General features: G+C 41.6%; 1 protein-coding gene across 1 annotated transcript; it reads right to left on the bottom strand.

Annotated features, from left to right (window-relative positions):
* Positions 1–301: 301 nt before the first annotated feature.
* LOC135511126 (sulfotransferase 6B1-like) lies at positions 302–10,079 on the bottom strand. The gene is made up of 7 exons (XM_064932689.1): positions 9,713–10,079; positions 4,858–4,970; positions 3,873–3,962; positions 2,740–2,866; positions 2,496–2,590; positions 2,242–2,398; positions 302–929 (listed from the first exon to the last, which is right to left on the bottom strand). The coding sequence occupies exons 1-7, from the start codon at positions 9,903–9,905 to the stop codon at positions 802–804; spliced, it is 903 nt and encodes a 300-aa protein (XP_064788761.1). The 5' UTR covers positions 9,906–10,079; the 3' UTR covers positions 302–801.
* Between the last annotated feature and the right edge of the window lie 11,011 nt (positions 10,080–21,090).

Raw genomic sequence — 21,090 nt, 5'->3', positions numbered from 1 at the left:
AGGACTTTGAGCATATGATTATTATAGTTTGTCATGTGGCATGTCATTTGTAGAACTAGACTTTTTGACACATTCCATTACTCTGAACTGAAAGTACAACATCTTGCACAGGTTGTTGGTGGCACCTTAATTGGGGAGGACGGGCACGTAGTAAGGGCTGGAGCGGCATCAACATCAACACATGGTTTCCATGTGTTTGACATTCCATTCGCTCTATTCCAGCCATTTATGAGCCGTTTGCCCCTCAGTAGCCTCCACTGACATCTTGAAATGTTGTAAAATACATACAAGAAGGCCGATATCAATCAATTAACCAACTTTAATCTACAAACAGTGATATAAAAACAAGGATTACAAGGTAAAGAAATCTATCATTAAGTCTCATTGTCATGTCTACTTTTTCTCATGCAGTGGAGACTGGTGGGAGGAGCTATAGATTACAGGCTCATTGTAAAGGCTGGAATGGAATTAATGGAACAGTATCAAACATATGGAAACCATGTTTGACTTTGTTACATATAATCCAACCATTACAAGGAGCCCATCCCTCTCTAGCTCCTCCCACCAGTCTCCACTCTTCTCATGTCACACTTTCACAAAAATGCCCTTCAATGGCTCCAGTGTAGGATAGCCAAGTGGAATAAAGCGTTTCTGTAGTAACAAGTGTTGCACCACCAAATACTTCATTGTGAATGTCAGTTTAGCTACTGCATACCAGCCTGCCTGTTGGAGTTGAACTTCCCTGTCAGTGTTTCCCTTGTATCCTGTCTCAGCTCAGTAAGTGTTTGTCCAGTCTGCTGTCTACTTGCAGTACAGGTCATACTTTAGTTTGGCCCCCAGTGTTGTCCCTGCCAGGTGCTTCTTGAATGCTGTGTCCATCTCCTGGCTTTGTGCTACGGTGAAATGGTTCTTCCAGTCCCCTACTTCACCTGTGGAGGAAATACCCATCAAAAACACATGAACAAGACAAACACATGATCAATGTACAGCAAGAGTGACATCACATTTTCTAGTACTCTGCAGTTTGGACATAAAGCATGAGGCAAATTATCTTTAGATTACAGTTATTTTTAGATTACTGTTGACCTAGTATTTAAGGTAGTGTGAGGTAGCCTACATATTGTAAAAGTTGTACAGTTGTATCCCTTTTCTTGATGTTAGGATTACCTCAACTTTACACCTAAGACATGCAGTACTGTGAATGTACATGGTGAGTATGAAACATACAATATATGGGTCTTTCCATGAAATTAGTTCCTTCTGTGTCCCTTTGATATTTTAATTAGAGATTGTGTACCAATATTGGATTTTAAAAGCCTGATTCATTAAATAAAGTGCTCTATAATATAGACCACATGGAAAATTCAATAAATCTTTTTAAAATGAATAAAGACTTGCTAAAGTGAAAAAATGCAGCCTTTTCTGTGACTCCTTAGATTTTAACCCACTTAACCTCAATATTTCTCCAAGTTTTCACCATCATTGTAAAGCTCTAGTTATCTTTGTTGCTTTTGACAGTCATTTGTGAAGATTATTTATTTCATGTGATTTATGGAGAAAAAATGTAAACCCGTCCCTCATTTTAAGGTCAACCCTATTACATGAACTGAACTCTCATTTTAATATGGTGAAACTATTCTTTTTTTTTTCTAAAAGGAACATTGAACATCCTAGTCAAATCATAGTGTAAAAGCAGGTGAGCCTGTTCGGCTCTTTTAAGCCATTTTCTGATGTTTTGTGGTAGGAAACTGAGTGGGTTGAGCATAACATGTCAACCATGTTATCCACAGATAGGCAGGCTAGAAATGTTTTAACCATTAAAAAAGGTTTGAAATTTGCATTCAATTGTCCCTCCCTGTGGCAGACAACACGCTTCAATTCCCCCTATCATAAGGGGATTTATGGCTGATTTGAAATCATCAACCCTGTTACTTTTTTGGCACTTAATCATTAATTCAACCTATAGGAGGTCACCAAAGGTCAGTCTGACAATGCTTTATTTCCCTGGAAAGGACAAGGGATGTTAAAGGATAGAGAGGACCAGGAGACCGGAGACATGAGTCTGTACTCATAGTCAACATACATATCAAGTGTTTGTTTGTGTTGCCATAATCCCACAATTTCTGTTTCCAGTGGGTGGTATTAAACAAACCCTGGAACAAAGCTCCCTCTATCCACATACAGCGCTCTTTCTCTCTCTTGCTCCCTCTGTCACTCTCTCACGTATACATACATACACACCTTTCCTGAAGAAGACGTTGCCCATCTGGCCGTGTGAGGCCTTGGAGCTCTCCTTCATAGCATTGAAGGTGCTCTCCTCTGCGATGGTCTGGACCTGGGCAACACTGAGACTGAAACCAAAGAACTCAGAGACCCTTCGCACACCGTCACTCAGGTTCTGTGTGGGTCATAATTAACATGACAGAATGTAAATGACAGAAAGCAGACCAATCAAAACTAATGTCTGTATTCAAAACGAAAGGAATACCTGATACCTGTTTTAACTCCTCAAAGGTGACTATCATCACGTTAGGGTCATCCATTCTCCTCTCCCAGCCAAGTACATGGTCAAAATATGAACCCCAGGGAACTAGGAATAGGAAATTACTGTTCAGGTGAGGCTTTGTACTGTAAAGGTACAAATCTTACTGTAATACAACTGACTCAAGTTATACTTTTGTATAAAGCAAACTCCAATATATAAACCCAATTTTCATAAGGGCTCTTCACATTAGGTACCTTTTCCACTCATAAACTCTGAGAAGAAGCAGTCCCAGGACTTTGCAGTGGGTAGCACTGGGTTCTTGTTTGAGAAGTGATAAAAGGAGACCACTGTGTCTTTCGGGTTCCTGAATATCACCAGCATCTGTTTTTGATCAACAGAAGACCATAACATGATAATGACAACAGTATATTTTTTATAGACTGATCCAGGACATTCTTTAAAGTTTATATCCTGAGTGTAACGTCTGCTTCCAACCCACACCCTCAAACACGTAGATCCCCTGAATGCAGCTCACTCTCCAGATCCTAATCACCTGAATATACACCTCTATGTCATTATCACACACTATTTAGTTCAGTTCTTTGCACCCCATCACCGTGAGGTATTGTTTGTTTTCTGACATGTCTTTCACCATGATTTACGCCTCCCGTGTATGATAGTGAGGCAGGCAAAAACTAGCGATGCCTTTTTGGCTATTCCCTGCCTGTACTTTAGCCTGTTATCTACCTATTGCCTGATCTCCTGGACTACGTTACTAGCCTTTTCACTGCCTGTACTGTTGACTTTGGACCCCCTGTGTAAGACCTGCCTGCCCCTGGACCCAGCTACCTGCCTCCTCCTGTGGTCCTTTTCAATAAACACATGCTGCTCCCTGTGTTTGAAACCAGCTCTCTGTCTCCCCTGTGTTCATTACACTGAGGGAAGGGAAGGGCAGAGTTATGGCGAGTTGTGAGACACACTGTACTGCAAGTTGGAGGTTTTATATTTCAGTGTAGCATAGTTACTGTCTGCTGAAAAGTGTCCTACGTGTGTATGCTATTTGATTATTCCATCTACCGTGTATTCTGTACAGTGTGTGCTTAATCAGTCTACCATGTACTCTGTACAGTGTGTGATTTGCAGTGTATGTGTCTGTGTGGTACGCTCTCTGCTGTGGCTGCCTCTGCAGAGAAACACTAGCTGCCATACTACACAGGAAAAGCTTTCACTCTTACACAACAGGGGAATTACACGTTGCTGTTTGGAGGAAGTTGTGATGGAATTTTGTATAAAAAGAGGAACTACTGTGGAGCATTAAAAAAAGCTGTAAAAATGTCATAGTAATTGTGAGTTCCACAACACCTGTATTCTGGTTGAAAGTACATACCTTTGTTTTCTTTGTGGTGAAGGATTCAGGAATGTTATCTGGGTGCATGTGCGTCCCCAGAAATCTAGGGGACGGTGCTTGGTGAAAAACCTGCGAGATAGACAAGGCATCCATTTAACGCTACGTGAGCCATGGTATGCTGTTGCTCTAACTCCTCTAAACAGACACTGTGCAAACAGGCATGTTATATAATTTTAGGCACAGGAGCTCGCAAGTTCAGTGAACAAACTTTTCACTCCTGACACAGATAGCCATAGAAAACACTTTTATATGAATGAATCTCACTATATTCTCCACAGTTAATTGCATTCGATGTGAGAATCACGGGTGTATACTGTAGGTAGACCCCTCTTCTTGGATGAGGTCAAGCTGTGCTAACATTTCCACACACAGAGGCTCATGAGGGCATTCAGTGGAGGGCACTCACAGAACATGTGTTAGCAATTTACTAACATTCACTAACTAGCCTTATTGGATCACAGCATGATTGCAACACCTGCATGTAATTATTGTGGCCAGTTACAGAACAGCAAAATGAAATTACTATTTAGCAGATGGGGATCTGTGAAACTCACTCCTCTGCCTGAATTGTCTCAACTTGCGCTGCCGACTAGATAGATGCATCGGGAGGGTGGTCACATGTGTTTGCGAGGCAGACGTTCTGAGTTCGAGCCTCGGTATGTGCCGACTCAGGAGAAAGCGGCACTCGCTGAACAAGCAGTGTGACGTCCTTTACACCTGACTGTATAGACATTCTCTCTGTCTTGAAAACCTACTTTATAGACCTAAAGTTACCTGAACACCTCCCAATATAACTATAGAACATCTTTAGACTACAGGGGATCTGTGCATTAGTGAACCAAATAATCCATAAACAGCATTTCCAATAAATTACACATGTAGTATTTCTATATTTGACTTATTTGAGGCAGACAAACCTGCAGTGTTGCTAAAGCTACAGGAAGTCAACTAGTATTGAACAAACCTGGAGCATTTCGGTCCCAAGGAACTCCATCAATGGAGGGAATTTGGACTCTGCTTTTTCACCAGTTGCTTGTGCTATTATTTTACGCAGCACCGCCACCATCCAATTAAAACCTGCCAGACACAGAGAACATTCAGGTCCATTTACACTTGAGCATTAAGAGAATCTTTTTCAATTTACACAGAGGGATCGGGAATAGAGAGGTGTAGTGTCCTTTGATATTCTACGAAAAGTGTCATGTTTCACCATGAGACAAGAGTTATTATTGCATTATCCCAAAATATTTGTAATATCAGGGGCAATCCCATTCAGATATTGAGTCTAGTCATGGATGAAAAACTATTCTCCATTGAAAGTGCACTTTAGTCGAGTACTAGGCTTAATCTGGATCTAGGAAACCAGCCCCTAGTGTTTTGTAAGATCCATAAAATGGTTTCAGCAATAGTAGTACAGTGTCCCTGGAGCAAATTAGGATTAAGTGCCTTGCTCAAGTGCACAGACGGATGTTTCACCTTGTTTACTCAGGTATTCAAACCAGCAACCTTTTGGTTACTGACCCAATGCTCTAACCACTAGGCTACCGGCCACCCAGCAGGTACATGACCACATAAACCATGTTTATGTCATATGCAGATGATTACAGAAACATGGGGCTTTGTCCTCATACAGGGCCCATAGAGTTAGATAGAGGACTCATCTTTGTATCTGTGCCATTATGGTGTCTGTGACAGCATGGGCAGCGTTGTTGAAGCTATCTCCATTTGAAAGTAGTACTTTTTAAAATTATTTTGTGTTTGAAAAAAGCGTAAAGCTGATATTGGGGATTCACCTTCACTTGCATTATTTCATTATATTAAATTGACTGCATTATATGTGCATGTTCAGTTATCTTGATAGTGTCAAATAAGTGCATGTACTGTAGAGAGAGGGATGTCTCTATACAGCAGAGAGATGGATGAACCTCATAGGGAAAACCTGTGTGACTGACTTGGACCCCTTGGTTTTGTTTGTCCACCCGCATCCTTGAGGATTGACCACAAATTTTCAATGGGATTAAGGTCTGGGGAGTTTCCTGGCCATGGACCCAAAATATCAATGTTTTGTTTCCCTGAGCAACTTGGTTATCACTTTTGCCTTATGGCAAGATGCTCCATCATGCTGGAAAAGGCATTGTTCGTCACAAAACTGTTCCTGGATGGTTGGGAGAAGTTGCTCTCTTGGAGGATGTATTGGTACCATTCTTTATTCTTAGGCAAAATTGTGAGTGAGTCCACTCCCTTGGCTGAGAAGCAACCCCACACATGAATGGTCTCAAGATGCTTTACTGTTGGCATGACACAGGACTAATGGTAGCACTCACCTTGTCTTCTCTGGACAAGCTTTATTCCGGATGCCCCCCTGAAGCATAGATTTTGGAATGGTATTACATGATCGGTTAAAGTTACTACATTATCAATTTAAAAATGTTTAACATTTAGATGTTAACCTGTGTCATTACATTAACCTGTGTCATTACATTAACCGGTGTCATTACATTAACCTGTGTTATTACATTAACTGTTGTTACAAGGTATTACATTAACCTGTGTTATTACATTCACCTGTGTTATTACATTAACCTGTGTTATTACATTAACTGTTGTTACAAGGTATTACATTGACCTGTGTTATTACATTAACCAGTGTTATTACATTAACCCATGTCATTACATTAACCCGTGTTATTACATTAACCTGTGTTATTACAAATTATTTTTATTTTTTTTGAATTTTTACCCCTTTTTCTCCCCAATTTCATAGCTACTATCTTGTCTCATCGCTACTCGGGAGAGACGAAGGTTGAAAGTCATGCGTCCTCCGATACACAACCCAACCAGCCGCAATGCTTCTTAACACAGCGCACATCCAACCCAGAAGCCAGCCGCACCAATGTGCCGGAGGAAACACCGTGTACCTGGCACTGCGCCCGTCCCACCACAGGAGTCGCTGGTGTGCGATGAGACAAGGACATCCCTACCGACATCCCTACCGACCAAGCCCTCCCTAACCAGGACGACGCTAGGCCAATTGTGCGTCGCCCCACGGCCGGTTACGACAGAACCTGGGCGCGAACCCCGAGTCTCTGATGGCACAGCTGGCGCTGCAGTACAGCGCCCTTAACCACTGTGCCACCCGGGAGGCTGTGTTATTACATTAACTGTTGTTACAAGGTATTACATTAACCTGTGTTATTACATTAACTGTTGTTACAAGGTATTACATTAACCTGTGCTATTACATTAACCGTTGTTACAAGGTATTACATTAACCTGTGTTATTACATTAACTGTTGTTACAAGGTATTACATTAACCTGTGTTATTACATTAACCGTTGCTACAAGGTATTACATTAGCTGGTGTTATTACATTAGCCGGTGTTGTTACATTAACCGGTGTTGTTACATTAACCGGTGTTACATTAACCGTTGTTACAAGGTATTACATTAGCCGGTGATATTACATTAGCCGGTGTTATTACATTAACCGGTGTTATTACATTAACCGTTGCTACAAGGTATTACATTAACCTGTGTTATTACATTAACCGTGGTTACAAGGTATTACATTAACCCGTGTTATTATATTAACCGGTGTTATTACATTAACCGGTGTTATTACATTAAACAGTGTTATTACATTAGATGGTGTTATTACATTAACCGTGGTTACAAGGTATTACATTAACCTGTGTTATTACATTAACCGTGGTTACAAGGTATTACATTAACCCGTGTTATTACATTAACCGGTGTTATTACATTAAACAGTGTTATTACATTAGACGGTGTTATTACATTAACCGTGGTTACAAGGTATTACATTAACCTGTGTTATTACATTAACCGTGGTTACAAGGTATTACATTAACCCGTGTTATTACATTAACCGGTGTTATTACATTAAACAGTGTTATTACATTAGACGGTGTTATTACATTAACCGTGGTTACAAGGTATTACATTAACCTGTGTTATTACATTAACCGTGGTTACAAGGTATTACATTAACCCGTGTTATTACATTAACCGGTGTTATTACATTAAACAGTGTTATTACATTAGACGGTGTTATTACATTAACCGTGGTTACAAGGTATTACATTAATCCAGTGTTATTACATTAACCGGTGTTGTTACATTAACCGGTGTTGTTACATTAACCGTTGTTACAAGGTATTACATTAGCCGGTGTTATTACATTAGCCGGTGTTATTACATTAACCGGTGTCATTACATTAACCGTTGCTACAAGGTATTACATTAACCTGTGTTATTACATTAACCGTGGTTACAAGGTATTACATTAACCCGTGTTATTACATTAACCGTGGTTACAAGGTATTACATTAACCCGTGTTATTACATTAACCGGTGTTATTACATTAAACAGTGTTACTACATTAGACGGTGTTATTACATTAACCGTGGTTACAAGGTATTACATTAATCCAGTGTTATTACATTAACCGGTGTTATTACATTTACGCGTGTTATTACATTAACCTGTGTTATTACATTAACCGTGGTTACAAGGTATTACATTAACCAGTGTTATTACACTAACCTGTGTTATTACATTAACCGTGGTTACAAGGTATTACATTAACCAGTGTTATTACATTAACCGGTGTTATTACATTTACCCGTGTTATTACATTAACCCGTGTTATTACATTAACCGTGGTTACAAGGTATTACATTAACCAGTGTTATTACATTAACCGGTGTTATTACATTAACCGGTGTTATTACATTAACCCGTGTTATTACATTAACCTGTGTTATTACATTAACCGTGGTTACAAGGTATTACATTAACCAGTGTTATTACATTAACCGGTGTTATTACATTAACCCGTGTTATTACATTAACCCGTGTTATTACATTAACCGTGGTTACAAGGTATTACATTAACCTGTGTTATTACATTAACCGTTGTTACATGGGTGCCTCTCTGCCAGTGTGCAGAGCGGCCTGTGTTTAATTCAACATTCCTCAACACTGATTACCTTACTGACATAGTGTGCAGTGGAAAGAGCTGACAAAGCTGCAAAACTGTGTTGTTTTGACAAGGTTATAACCAGAAACAGACTTTATTGCAACCATTTTTGCCTGACAGGGAGGGCCTACCCAAAAGCACACAGATCGTATTCTGCAAGTCCAAACATTCAGAGGCCCATCCATTGTAAAACTGAATTTTAGATCACTTCAAACCCAGTTCGCAAGTCAAATACCTTTTGTCTGTCTCCTTTTTAAATACACAGCAAGACAAAATATCATAGGCTATGAGCTATGTGTAAGACACTATGAGTAAGATTCATTACCCCAATTGTATTTTGAACTTGAGCCTATTATAAAAAAAGGTGCTATCTAGAACCTTAACCTTTTACTGCAGAGGGCTAAATCATGGTCATACAGCATTTCTTGGTAGTCTTACATCTACTTTGAGACAAAAGTATACACCTCACACACATGGTTATGGACTTACCTGGAGCCAAGAAAGGTTCTACTTGGAACTCAGTTTTTTTTTTATGGGGACAGCCGAAGAACCCTTTTGGAACCCTTTTTTCTAAGCGTGTACAGTAGGTATAGGCAGAGTAGACTTGTAAATACCAAGTGGAACACTCCTTTTTCCACTGATTAAACTTGATATAATAAGGTAGTCAGTGACTATTAGAAAACATAAATGCTTAATCAAGATGCTCATTACCAAAGGATGTCTCTCAAGGAGCTAACTACACATGACTTTACTAATGCACATTCTTCTGACCATCTAAATACAGTTTTTTCATTAAAATATTTTTTTTGACTTACCACATTTGGGATATGCAACTAACATGACATCATCTGCTCTTGCTTCCAGCCTCTCCATAGCCTTCAGGTTCTCCTCTGGACTCATGAGGACAGGGTACAGCACTCCATTATATCTGTACAACTTATCCTCCTCCTTCATATCTTTAGCCAGTTCCATTTTGGACTGGATTTTGGCTGAGAAAGAGCTGCTCATTTTGGATAATCCTGTAGAAAATCTCAAACTTGAATCTTTTCAGTTTACACCTCCAGTGTATTTGTTCAGCTGGACTGCCACAAGCTCCACTCTGTGTATGAGTGTGGGTGTCTTTGTGCATGTGTGTGAATGTGGTTGTGTGTGTGAGAGTGAGTATAGTAAGAGGAGAAAGAGGTGTGTCCTTCACAGATAAAGCCTGCATGAGAAGTAGGAGTTTCCTGGTTTCTGTAGGGGTGTTGAGAACGTCTGGTTTCCTGTGTGTGATATCTCAGATGTTGAAATGTCCTCCCATGAGTGTTTATATAAACCATTCATATGTGCAGGAATTTCCCTTAGAATCTAGTGGCCCCTATAGCTTCATCCACTCAAAGACTAAAGTAAATACTGTTGCCTCATTCACATTTCTCACTGTCACTTGATTAACCATTTCAGTACAATGTGACTACTCATGTCCAGAAATAAGCAAATAAGCTTTCTCTTTGGCCTCCCTCTTGACACGGTGCCACCAAATCAAACACACCCAGCGGGACATAAATCATGGCGTGTGGTCAGACTTCACATTTTCCCATACTCTTAATGGAAATGAATCATCTCTGTATAATAATGATTTTGGAAATGAGGCCCATTCAACAGTGCCGGTAATAGACAAGGTCATGGGGTCAGTGAACATTGAGATAGGAAAGTATTTACGGGTGTAAATAAATAAAATGGGAGGTTTTAGTTAGATGTTTCACTGCAAAGCGTATCCTGCTGGGATCTTGGTATGCATACGTCATTAATTCTCACTTTTATTGTAGGTTATTGGACTACTCCTTACTGAGACATCTGCTGGTAATACAGGGGAAATAATGACAACCCATCAACCCCTAAAAGCCCAAAACAGAGGAGACAGAGAAGATGTGATAGCATCTCTAGAGCAGAATGTTTTTGTGTTGCTTATATAGGCCCAGTTCTATGTGGCACAGGCTTTGTGATGAAAGTGTGCATTGGATGAGATGTTAACCTGATGTGATTTGTTATGACTGTGGTTATTCTGACCCTCTCCCATCGACGGGGCCAATACCCTTTTCCTGCATGACTTAGAGAGGTTGCATATACTGTATACCACTTACCTATACAGAGCACTATAATGGAACGACTCAAGTGCACATAAGGATGTTTTATCGCCCAAAACTGCACAGCAACCAGACTCAAACTCACCTTGACACATGTCAAAGCGTTTGGAGAGAATGATGGCATTTCTAAAAAATAAGGTCCTCCAGCTCAAGCAGCCAGTCAGGAGATGTGCCCTGTGCTAAACATGAGAACCCCTAGCAGGCCTCCAGTCTCTCCAAGTGATTACAGGACTACAGGACTATTAATTAAATAAATGGGGATGCAGATCTGAACAGAAACACAGCACAGTCGAGCCTTCTCCTATGGCTCTTCAGTGTTGTAGCAAGGCCATAACACTGTGATAACCTGGGGAGAAATAATGTAAGAAATGTATGAGGTACCGAGATACAGAGTGAAATACAGAGTAACTGTCGAACCAAACTGAACCATCCCTGGCATGCAAAGGTTCAAGATCATTGACCACTGCCGATAGGCTGTCAAGATCAGCCTTAATTCACTGTGAAAGCACTTTTACAGTTTGTTTTGTTTATGGGTAGATCAGCTTTAATATTGCAGATAGATTGTGGCTTCTATCAATGTAATTGTCTGCATCATTTCCAATCCCCTATATATTTTGGGGTAAATATCTATTTTTCATATATTTTCCTTCTTTACTATTTTCTCCAAACCCTTTCATCCCTCCACTAATAGGAGTAAACTAATGGACAACAACACTTAAGCTTCTACTTCCATCTTATACATACTATATACAATTTACAGACAGTTTATTTTACAATAATTATCTTGTTTTTTTGTTATTTTTAGTCCCACCCTTCAGCTCCCCTCAACCCTATACATCTCTGAACACCATCCAGTTTTGATTTCTACTAGCCATATCATTTTTTAACTATGCTGTGATATTTCACAAAAGTCCTGAACCTTTCCATTCTCATAGATTCTCCAGATTGTAAATTAAAGATAAAATATTTTGCTGAGTATTGACTATTACTTTTCAAATCTCACAGCAGTGCTATTTGTAGAGTTAATTCCAGGTAAATGTTGTAATTCTTCAGCCATTCCTGAACCTGTGACCAACAACAAGCTGCATATGGGCAGTACCAAAACAAGGGATCTAATGATTCGGTCTCTTCGCAGCAAAATCTGCAGAGCTGGGATGGTTGTATACCCCATATACAGTGCCTTCAGAAAGTATTCATACTCCTTGACTTATTCCACATTTATGTTACAGCCTGAATTCTAAATGGATTGAATAGATTTTTCTCTCTCACCCATCTACACACAATACACCATAATGACAAAGTAAATACATGTTTTTATAAATGTTTACACATTTATAGAAAATTAAATAAAGAAATATCTAATTTACATAAGTATTCACACCCCTGAGTCAATACTTTGTAGAAGCACTGATGGCAGCAATTACAGCTGTGAGTCTTTCTGGATAAGTCTCCAAGAGCTTTCCACACCTGAAATGTGCGTCTTCAACTCTGTCAATTTGGTTGTTGATAATTGCTAGACAACCATTTCCAGGTCTTGCCATAAATGTTCAAGTAGATTTAAAAGTCAAAACACTAAGTCGGCCACTCAGGAACATTCATTGTCTTCTTGGTAAGCAACTCCAGTGTAGATTTGGCTTTACATTAGGGGTTATTGTCCTGCTGAAAGGTGAATTAATCACCCAGTGTCTAGTGTCTGCCTTTGTTTTGGTTTGTTTGTCAATTTGTAAAATTGTATTTCACCTTTATTTAACCAGGTAAACTAGTTGAGAACAAGTTCTCATTTACAACTGCGACCTGACCAAGATAAAGCAAAGCAGTGTGACAGAAACAACACAAGAGTTACATATAGAATAAACAACCGTACAGTCAGTAACACAATAGAAAAAAAATAAAGTCTATATACAGTGTGTGCAAATGACATGAGGAGGTAAGGCAATAAATAAGCCATAGTAGCAAAGTAATTCAATTTTATTTTACCTTTATTTTACTAGGCAAGTCAGTTAAGAACAAATTCTTATTTTCAATGATGGCCTAGGAACTGAACTGCCTGTTCAGGAGCAGAACGACAGATTTGTACCTTTTCAGCTCTGGGATTTGAACTTGCAACCTTCCGGTTACTAGTCCAACGCTCTAACCACTAGGCTACCCTGCCTTTAGCAGATTAACACTGGAGTGATAGATGAGCAGATGATGATGAGCAGATGATGGTGTGTAAGTAGTGATACTGGTGTGCAAAAGAGCAGCAAAGTAAATAAAAACAATATGGGGATGAGGTAGGTAGATTGGGTGGTGTCACGTCCATTGTTAAATGAAGACCAAGGTGCAGCGTGGTAGGCGTTCCACATATTTTTAATAAACCGAAACAAACAAGCACAAACGAACCGTGAAGCTACTGGTGCACACAAGCAACTATCCATAGGAAATGGCTACCTAAATATGATCCCCAATCAGAGACAATGATAAACAGCTGCCTCTGATTGGGAATCATATCAGGACACCATAGAAATACAAAAACACCTAGATGACCCACCCTAGTCACTATCACGCCCCAACCAACATAGAGAATAAACCGTTTTCTTTGGTCAAGGCGTGACAGTACCCCCCCCCCCCCCCAAAGGTGCGGACTCCGACCTCAAACCCTGACTCAATAGGTGAGGATCCGGGTGGGCATCTATGATGGATGACACAGGGCGTATTCGTCGGAAGCTCCAGACCATGGGTCGTCGATGGAGGCACCGGACAGTGGATCGTCGCCGGAGGAACCGGACCATAGATCGTCGCAGGAGGCTCTGGACAGAGAACCTCTGCGTAGAACAGGCGCAGGATATCCTGGACAGAGGAGACGTACTGGAGACCAGGAGCGCTGAGCTGGCACAATCCATCCTGGCTGATTGCCCACTCTAGCACAGCAACTGCGGGAAGCTGGAACAGAGTGCACTGGGCTGTGAATGCGCACTGGAGACACCGTGCGCATCACCGCATAACATGGTGCATGACCACGGTAAGCACAGGGAGTTGGCTCAGGTCTGAAACCTGACTCCTCCAATCTTCTTGTGTGCCCCCCCAAATGTTTTGGGGCTGCCTATCGCGCTTGCTTCGTTGAGCTATCTCCTCGTATCGTCGCCTTTCCGCTTTCGCTGCCTCTATCTCCTCCTTCGGACGGCGATACTCCCCGGTCCTTGTCCAGGGTCCTGCTCACGCTGCTTAGTCCATTGGTGGTGGGATCTTCTGTCACGTCCGTCGTTAAATGAAGACCAAGATGCAGCGTGGTAGGTGTTCCACATATTTTTAATAAACCGAAACTCAACAAAACAAAACAAACAAGCACAAACGAAACGTGAAGCTACTGGTGCACACAGGCAACTATCCGTAGACAAGATCCCACGAAAACCAATGGGGAAATGGCTACCTAAATATGATCCCCAATCAGAGACAACGATAAACAGATGCCTCTGATTGGGAACCATATCAGGCCACCATAGAAATACAAAAACACCTAGATGACCCACCCTAGTCACCATCACGCCCCAACCAACATAGAGAATAAACAGCTTTCTATGGTCAAGGCGTGACAGGTGGGCTATTTACAGATGGACTATGTACAGCTGCAGCGATCGGTTAGCTGCTCAGATAGCTGATGTTTAAATTTAGCGAGGGAACTAAGTCTCCAGCAATTTTTGCAATTTGTTCCAGTCACTGGCAGCACAGAACTGGAAGGAAAGGTGGCCAAAAGAGGTGTTGGCTTTGGAGATGACCAGTGAGATATACCTGCTGGTGCGCATGCTATGGGTGGGTGTTATTATCGTGACCAGTGAGCTAAGATAAGGCGGAATTTACCTAGCATAGACCTATAGATGACCTGGAGCCAGTGGTTCTGGCAACGAATATGTAGCGAGGGCCAGCCGACTCGAGCATACAGATCGTATGGCACTGTGATAGACTACATCCAATTTGCTGAGTAGAGTATTGGAAGCTATTTTGTAGATGACATTGCCGAAGAGGATGGTTCGATAGTCAGTTTTACTAGGGTAAGTTTGGTGGTGTGCGTGAAGGAGGCTTTGTTGCGAAATAGAAAGCCGATTCTAGATTTGATTTTGGATTGAATATGTTTGATATGAGTCTGGAAGGAGAGTTTACTGTCTAGCCAGACACCTAGGTATTTTTAGTTGTCCACGTATTCTAGGTCTGAACCGTCCAGAGTAGTGATGCTAGTCAGGCGGGCTGGTGCGAAAAAGCATGCATTTGGTTTTACTAGTGTTGAAGAGCAATTGGAGGCAACGGAAGGAATGTTGTATGGCATTGAAGCTTGTTTGGAGGTTCGTTAACACAGTGTCCAAAGAAGGTCCAGATGTATACAGAATGGTATCATCTGCGTAGAGGTGGATCAGGGAATCCTCTGCAGCAAGAGCGACATCGTTGATATATACAGAGAAAAGAGTTGGCCCGAGAATTGAACCCTGTGGAACCCCCATAGAGACTGCCAGAGGTCCGGACAACAGGCCCTCTGATTTGACACACTGAACTCTGTCTGCAAAGTAGTTGGTGAACCAGGCGAGGCAGTCATTTGAGAAACCAAGGCAATTGAGTCTGCCGATAAGAATACGGTGATTGACAGAGTCAAAAGCCTTGGCCAGGTCGATGAAGACGGCTGCACAGTACAGTCTTTTATCAATGGCGGTTATGATATCGTTTAGTACCTTGAGCGTGGCTGAGGTGTACCCATGACCAACTCGGAAACTGGAATGCACAGCGGAGAAGGTGGTCAGTGATCTGTTTATTAACTTGGCTTTCAAAGACTTTAGAAAGGCAGGGCAGGATGAATATAGGTCTATAACAGTTTGGGTCTAGAGTGTCACCCCCTTTGAAGAGTGGATGACCGCGGCAGCTTTCCAATCTTTAGGGATCTCGGACGATACGAAACAGAGGTTGAACAGACTGGTAGTAGGGGTTGCAACAATGGCAGCGGATAATTTTAGAAAGAGAGAGTCCAGATTGTCTAGCCCAGCTGATTTGTACGGGTCCAGGTTTTGCAGCTCTTTCAGAACATCTGCGATCTGGATTTGGGTGAAAGAGAAGCGGGGGGAGGCTCGGGCAAGTAGCTTGGGGGAGTGCAGAGCTGTTGGCCGGGGTTGCGGTAGCCAGGAGGAAAGCATGGCCAGTCGTAGAGAAATGCTTATTGAAATGTTTGATTATCATGGATTTATTGGTGGTGACCGTGTTACCTAGCCTCAGTGCAGTGGACAGCTGGGAGGAGGTGCTCTTGTTCTCCATGGACTTTACAGTGTCCCAAAACTTTTTGGAGTTAGAGCTACAGGATGAAAACTTCTGTTTGAAAAAGCTAGCCTTCGCTTTCAAATCAAATCAAATCAAATGTTATTTGTCACATACACATGGTTAGCAGATGTAAATGCGAGTGTAGCGAAATGCTTGTGCTTCTAGTTCCGACAATGCAGTAATAACCAACAAGTAATCTAACTAACAATTCCTAAACTACTGTCTTATACACAGTGTAAGGGGATAAAGAATATGTACATAAGGATATATGAATGAGTGATGGTACAGAGCAGCATAGGCAAGATACAGTAGATGGTATCGAGTACAGTATTTCCATATGAGATGAGTAATCCTAACTGATTGTGTGTATTGGTTCCTTACTTCCATGAAAAGTTGCATATTGCGGGGACTATTCGATGCTATTGCAGTCAGCCACAGAATGTTTTTGTGTTGGTCAAGGGCAGTCAGGTCTGGAGTGAACCAGGGGCTATATCTGTTCTTAGTTCTACATTTTTTGAAAGGGGCATGCTTATTTAAGATGGTGTGGAAATTCCTTTTAAAGAACAACCAGGCATCTTCGACTGACTGGATGAGGTCAATATACTTCCTGGATACCCGGGCGAGGTCGATTAAAAAGGCCTGCTCACAGGGGTGTTTTAGAGAGTGTTTGAGGGGAGGTCGTTTGACTGCGGACCCATAGCGGATGCAGACAATGAGGCAGCGATCGCTGAGATCCTGAATGAAAACAGCAGCGGTGTATTTGGTGGGAAGTTGGTCAGGATAATATCTATGAGGTTGCCCATGTTTACAGATTTAGGGTTGTACCTGTTGGTTTCCTTGATAATTTGTGTGAGATTGAGGGCATCTAGCTTAGATTGTAGGACTGCTGGGGTGTTAAGCATATCCCAGTTTAGGTCACCTAACAGAACAAACTCTGAAGATAGACGGGGGGCAATCAATTCACATATGGTGTCCAGGGCACAGCTGGGAGCTGAGGGGGTCAATAACATGCGACAACAGTGAGAGAGTTATTTCTGGAGAGAGTCATTTTTAAAATTAGAAGCTCAAACTGTTTGGGCATAGACCTGGAAAGTATGACAGAACTTTGCAAGCTATCTCTGCAGTAGATTGCAACTCCTCCCCCTTTGGCAGTTCTATCTTTGACAGAAAATGTTGTAGTTGGGTATAGAAATCTCAGAATTTTTGGTGGCCTTCCTAAACCAGGATTCAGACACGCAAAGACATCCGGGTTGGCGGAGTGTGCTAAAGCTGTGAGTAAAACAAACTTAGGGAGTAAAACAAACTTCTGATGTTAACATGCATGAAACCAAGGCTTTTTCGATTACAGAACTCAACAAATGAGAGTGCCTGGGGACACGCAGGGCCTGGGTTAGCCTCCACATCACCCAAGGAACAGAGGAGGAGTAGGATGAGGGTACGGCTAAAGGCTAGCAAAACTGGTAGTCTAGTGCGTTGGGGACAGAGAATAAAAGGACCAGATTTCTGGTCGTGGTTGAATAGATTCAGGGCATAATGTGCAGACAGGGGTTCGGTGGGGTGCGGGTACAGTGGAGGTAACCCGAGGCACCGAGTGATGATAAGAGAGGTTGCATCTCTGGACACGCTGGTTATACTGGGTGAGGTCACTGCATGTGTGGGAGGTGGGACAAAAGAGGTATCTGAGGCATGTACAGTGGAACTAGGGGTTCCGCAGTAAACTAAAACAATGATAACGATCCTAAACAACAGTATACAAGGTATATTGACTTATGAGAGCTACATAAAGCGAAGCATAAAGCAATCACACGTGTTGATTGGGAGAGCTAGCTAAGAAAACAACGGGCAGACAACAACAGCTAATCAGCTAAGACAACAACAACAGGTAAAATGGCGATGAATGGGCAGAGAGGGTCGTTTAACTATACACAGGGCCTGAGTTTGGGGCTAGGGCCGACAGATAAACAAAGGTAAACAAAGTTTAGTTCTGTGAAAAATGAACAGTCCAGCAGGCATCAGCTATGTAGCCAAGTGTAGCCATAGGGTCTAGTCTACCTTAATAGATGGAACAGGGAAGCCGCGGGGTAGTCAATGCTACTCTAGCACGAGGGAGACACGGCATTTAAAGTTAGCAGGCCGGGGTAGGTAGAAGCGTCTGCTCCGACATCTGGCAAAGGCCGGATGAAGGCACAGCTGGTGGAATTACGTCTGCGACCAGTCGTGGTGGTACGGCGGGGTGCCGTGTCGACGAAGGGACCAGGCCAGATGGTGAAAGAAGTATTGTAGTTGTGGTAATTGTTTGCTGGCCGGGAGATGCGCCTGGCTCAGGGCTAGCTTCGGGGCTGGGTAACTCAGTGGCAGCTAGCTAGCTGTGATGATCAATGGTCCAGGGTTTACGGCAGGAATCCGGCATTGTAGTGGAGAAAAACAGTCCAAGGCTGGCAGGTATTATCCAGGCTAAAAAGCGTCTGGTGCCTGAGCAGAGGGTAAAGGCCGCTAGCATTGGCTAACAATGACTAAATAGCTAGTTGCTAATTAGCTGGCTAGCTTCTGATGAAAGTTTTGGCTATAAGGTCTAAAAGAAATAGCGGATCTGTGTCACATTGAGTGAGGCATATTTACTTTAAGGTATATTTACTTTAAAAATGGAAAAAGATATTGAAAAATAAATTGGAATATATACAAAAAATGAAAATTGCAAAAAGTAAACGAAAGGACGACAAGCCACATCTTCACTGCTACGCCATCTTGGTTTCTAGGATGGGTGCAGGGTGTATACATAGTCTATCGTATGGTAATTTGGTAAAAAGCTGATTTGACATTCGCTCAGTACATTGTTTTTGCTGAGGAAGTGTACAAGTCTGCTGTTAATGATAATACAGAGGATTGCTGTTGACGCATATCCCACGGTAGTTATTGGGGTCTAATTGGCCTCCACTTTTGTGGATTGGGGTGATCAGTCCTTGGTTCCAAATATTGGGGAAGATGCCAGCGTTGAGAATTATGTTAAAGAGTTTAAGTACAGCCAATTGGAATTTGTGGTCTGTATATCATTTCATTTAGGATATCATCAACCCCACAGGCCTTTTTGGTTTGGAAGGTTTGCATTTTGTCCTGTAGTTCATTCAATGTATTTGGAGAATCCAGTGGGTTCTAGTAGTCTTTAATGGTTGATACTAAGATTTGTATTTGATCATGTATATGTTTTTTCTGTTTGTTCTTTGTTATAGAGCCAAAAAGATTGGAGAAGTGGTTTTCCATACTCTTCGTGTTGTTGTTCATTTTCAGTTTTCCAATTTTCCCAGAAGTGGTTAGATTTTATGGATTCTTCAGTTACATTGAGCTGATTTCTGACATGATGTTCCTTCTTTTTCCATAGTGTATTTCTGTATTGTTTTATTGATTCACCATAGTGTAGACATAGGCTCAGGCTTTCCAGGTCTCTATGTTTTTGGTTGAATAGGTTTCTCAATGTTTTCTTAGGTTTTTGCATTCTTCATCAAAGCATTTGACATTGTTGTTAATTTTCTTAGGTTCTGCTTGAATTTTTTTGATTTGATAGGGAAGCTGAGTGGTCAAATATACTGCTTAGGTTTTCTACTGCCAAGTTTACACCTTATTCAATTTTCTTTGCAGATGAACTCAGGAGCCCATGAGCTCACTACCTCTCGTTACCTCTCTGTTCCTTTTCTCCCTCTTTACCGCCCGCACCTGCTGTCTCGTCCTCTGAATGCTCGGCTATGAAAAGCCAACTGACATTTACTCCTAAGGTGCTGAGCTGTTGCACCCTCTACAACCACTGTGATTATTATTTGACCCTCCTGGTTATCTATGAACGTTTGAACATCTTGAAGAATGATCTGGCCTTAATGGCCATGCAGTCCTATAATCTCCCCTGGCACAGCAAGAAGAGAACTGGCCACCCCTCAGAGCCTGGTTCCTGTCTAGGTTTCTTCCTAGGTTCCAGCCTTTTTAGGGAGTTTGTCCTAGCCACCGTGCTTCTAGGCCTGCATTGCTTGCTGTTTGGGGGTTTAGGCTATGTTCTGTACAAGCACTTTATGACATCTGCTGATGTAAAAATGGCTTTATAAATAAATGTGATTTGTAAACAGAAGATGGACGCCACAAACTTGTTGTCACTAAAAAATACTGTTGGCTGCAACTGTGTTAAAACTTGCTGAAACAGAGTACAGTATGTGTGTATTTTGCATTTGTGAAATTATTTTGAGATATGAAAGTAGAGGGATTTATGTTTCAAGAATCATAATGCAATTGAAAATCGATTCACGTTTAGATGGAGCATTTGGCTGTTTTGGTTTCCTGAACCAATTCACTGTTTAAATAGAACCATAAAGGACTTTGGACTATAAGGAGTAACGTTGTCACGTTCTGACCTTTATTTCCTGTTTTGTCTTTATTTAGTATGGTCAGGGCGTGAGTTGGGGTGGGCAGTCTGTTTGTTTTTCTATGATTGGTTTCTGTTCCGGCCTAGTATGGTTCTCAATCAGAGGCAGGTGTCGTTAGTTGTCTCTGATTGAGAATCATAATTCGGTAGCCAGGGTTTCACTGTTTGTTTCCGTGTGAGTGTTTGTCGCCACACGGTACTGTTTCGGTTTTGTTCATGTTCACATTTATTGTTTTGAATTTTATGGTGTTCAGTTTATGTATTAAAGTAATCATCATGAACACTTACCACGCTGCATCTTGGTCCGATCCTTACTCCTCTTCAGACGAAGAGATCTGCCGTTACAAGCGTTATGTTACTTTAGTACATTATTGGGCTAGGTATTACTGCACTG

The sequence above is a fragment of the Oncorhynchus masou genome, chromosome 23 (assembly GCF_036934945.1).
Source record: "Oncorhynchus masou masou isolate Uvic2021 chromosome 23, UVic_Omas_1.1, whole genome shotgun sequence".
NCBI classification, from domain to species: Eukaryota; Metazoa; Chordata; class Actinopteri; order Salmoniformes; family Salmonidae; genus Oncorhynchus; species Oncorhynchus masou.
The sequence above is the reverse complement of the archived record's forward strand: the minus strand, read 5'-3'. Positions and strand labels throughout refer to the sequence as shown.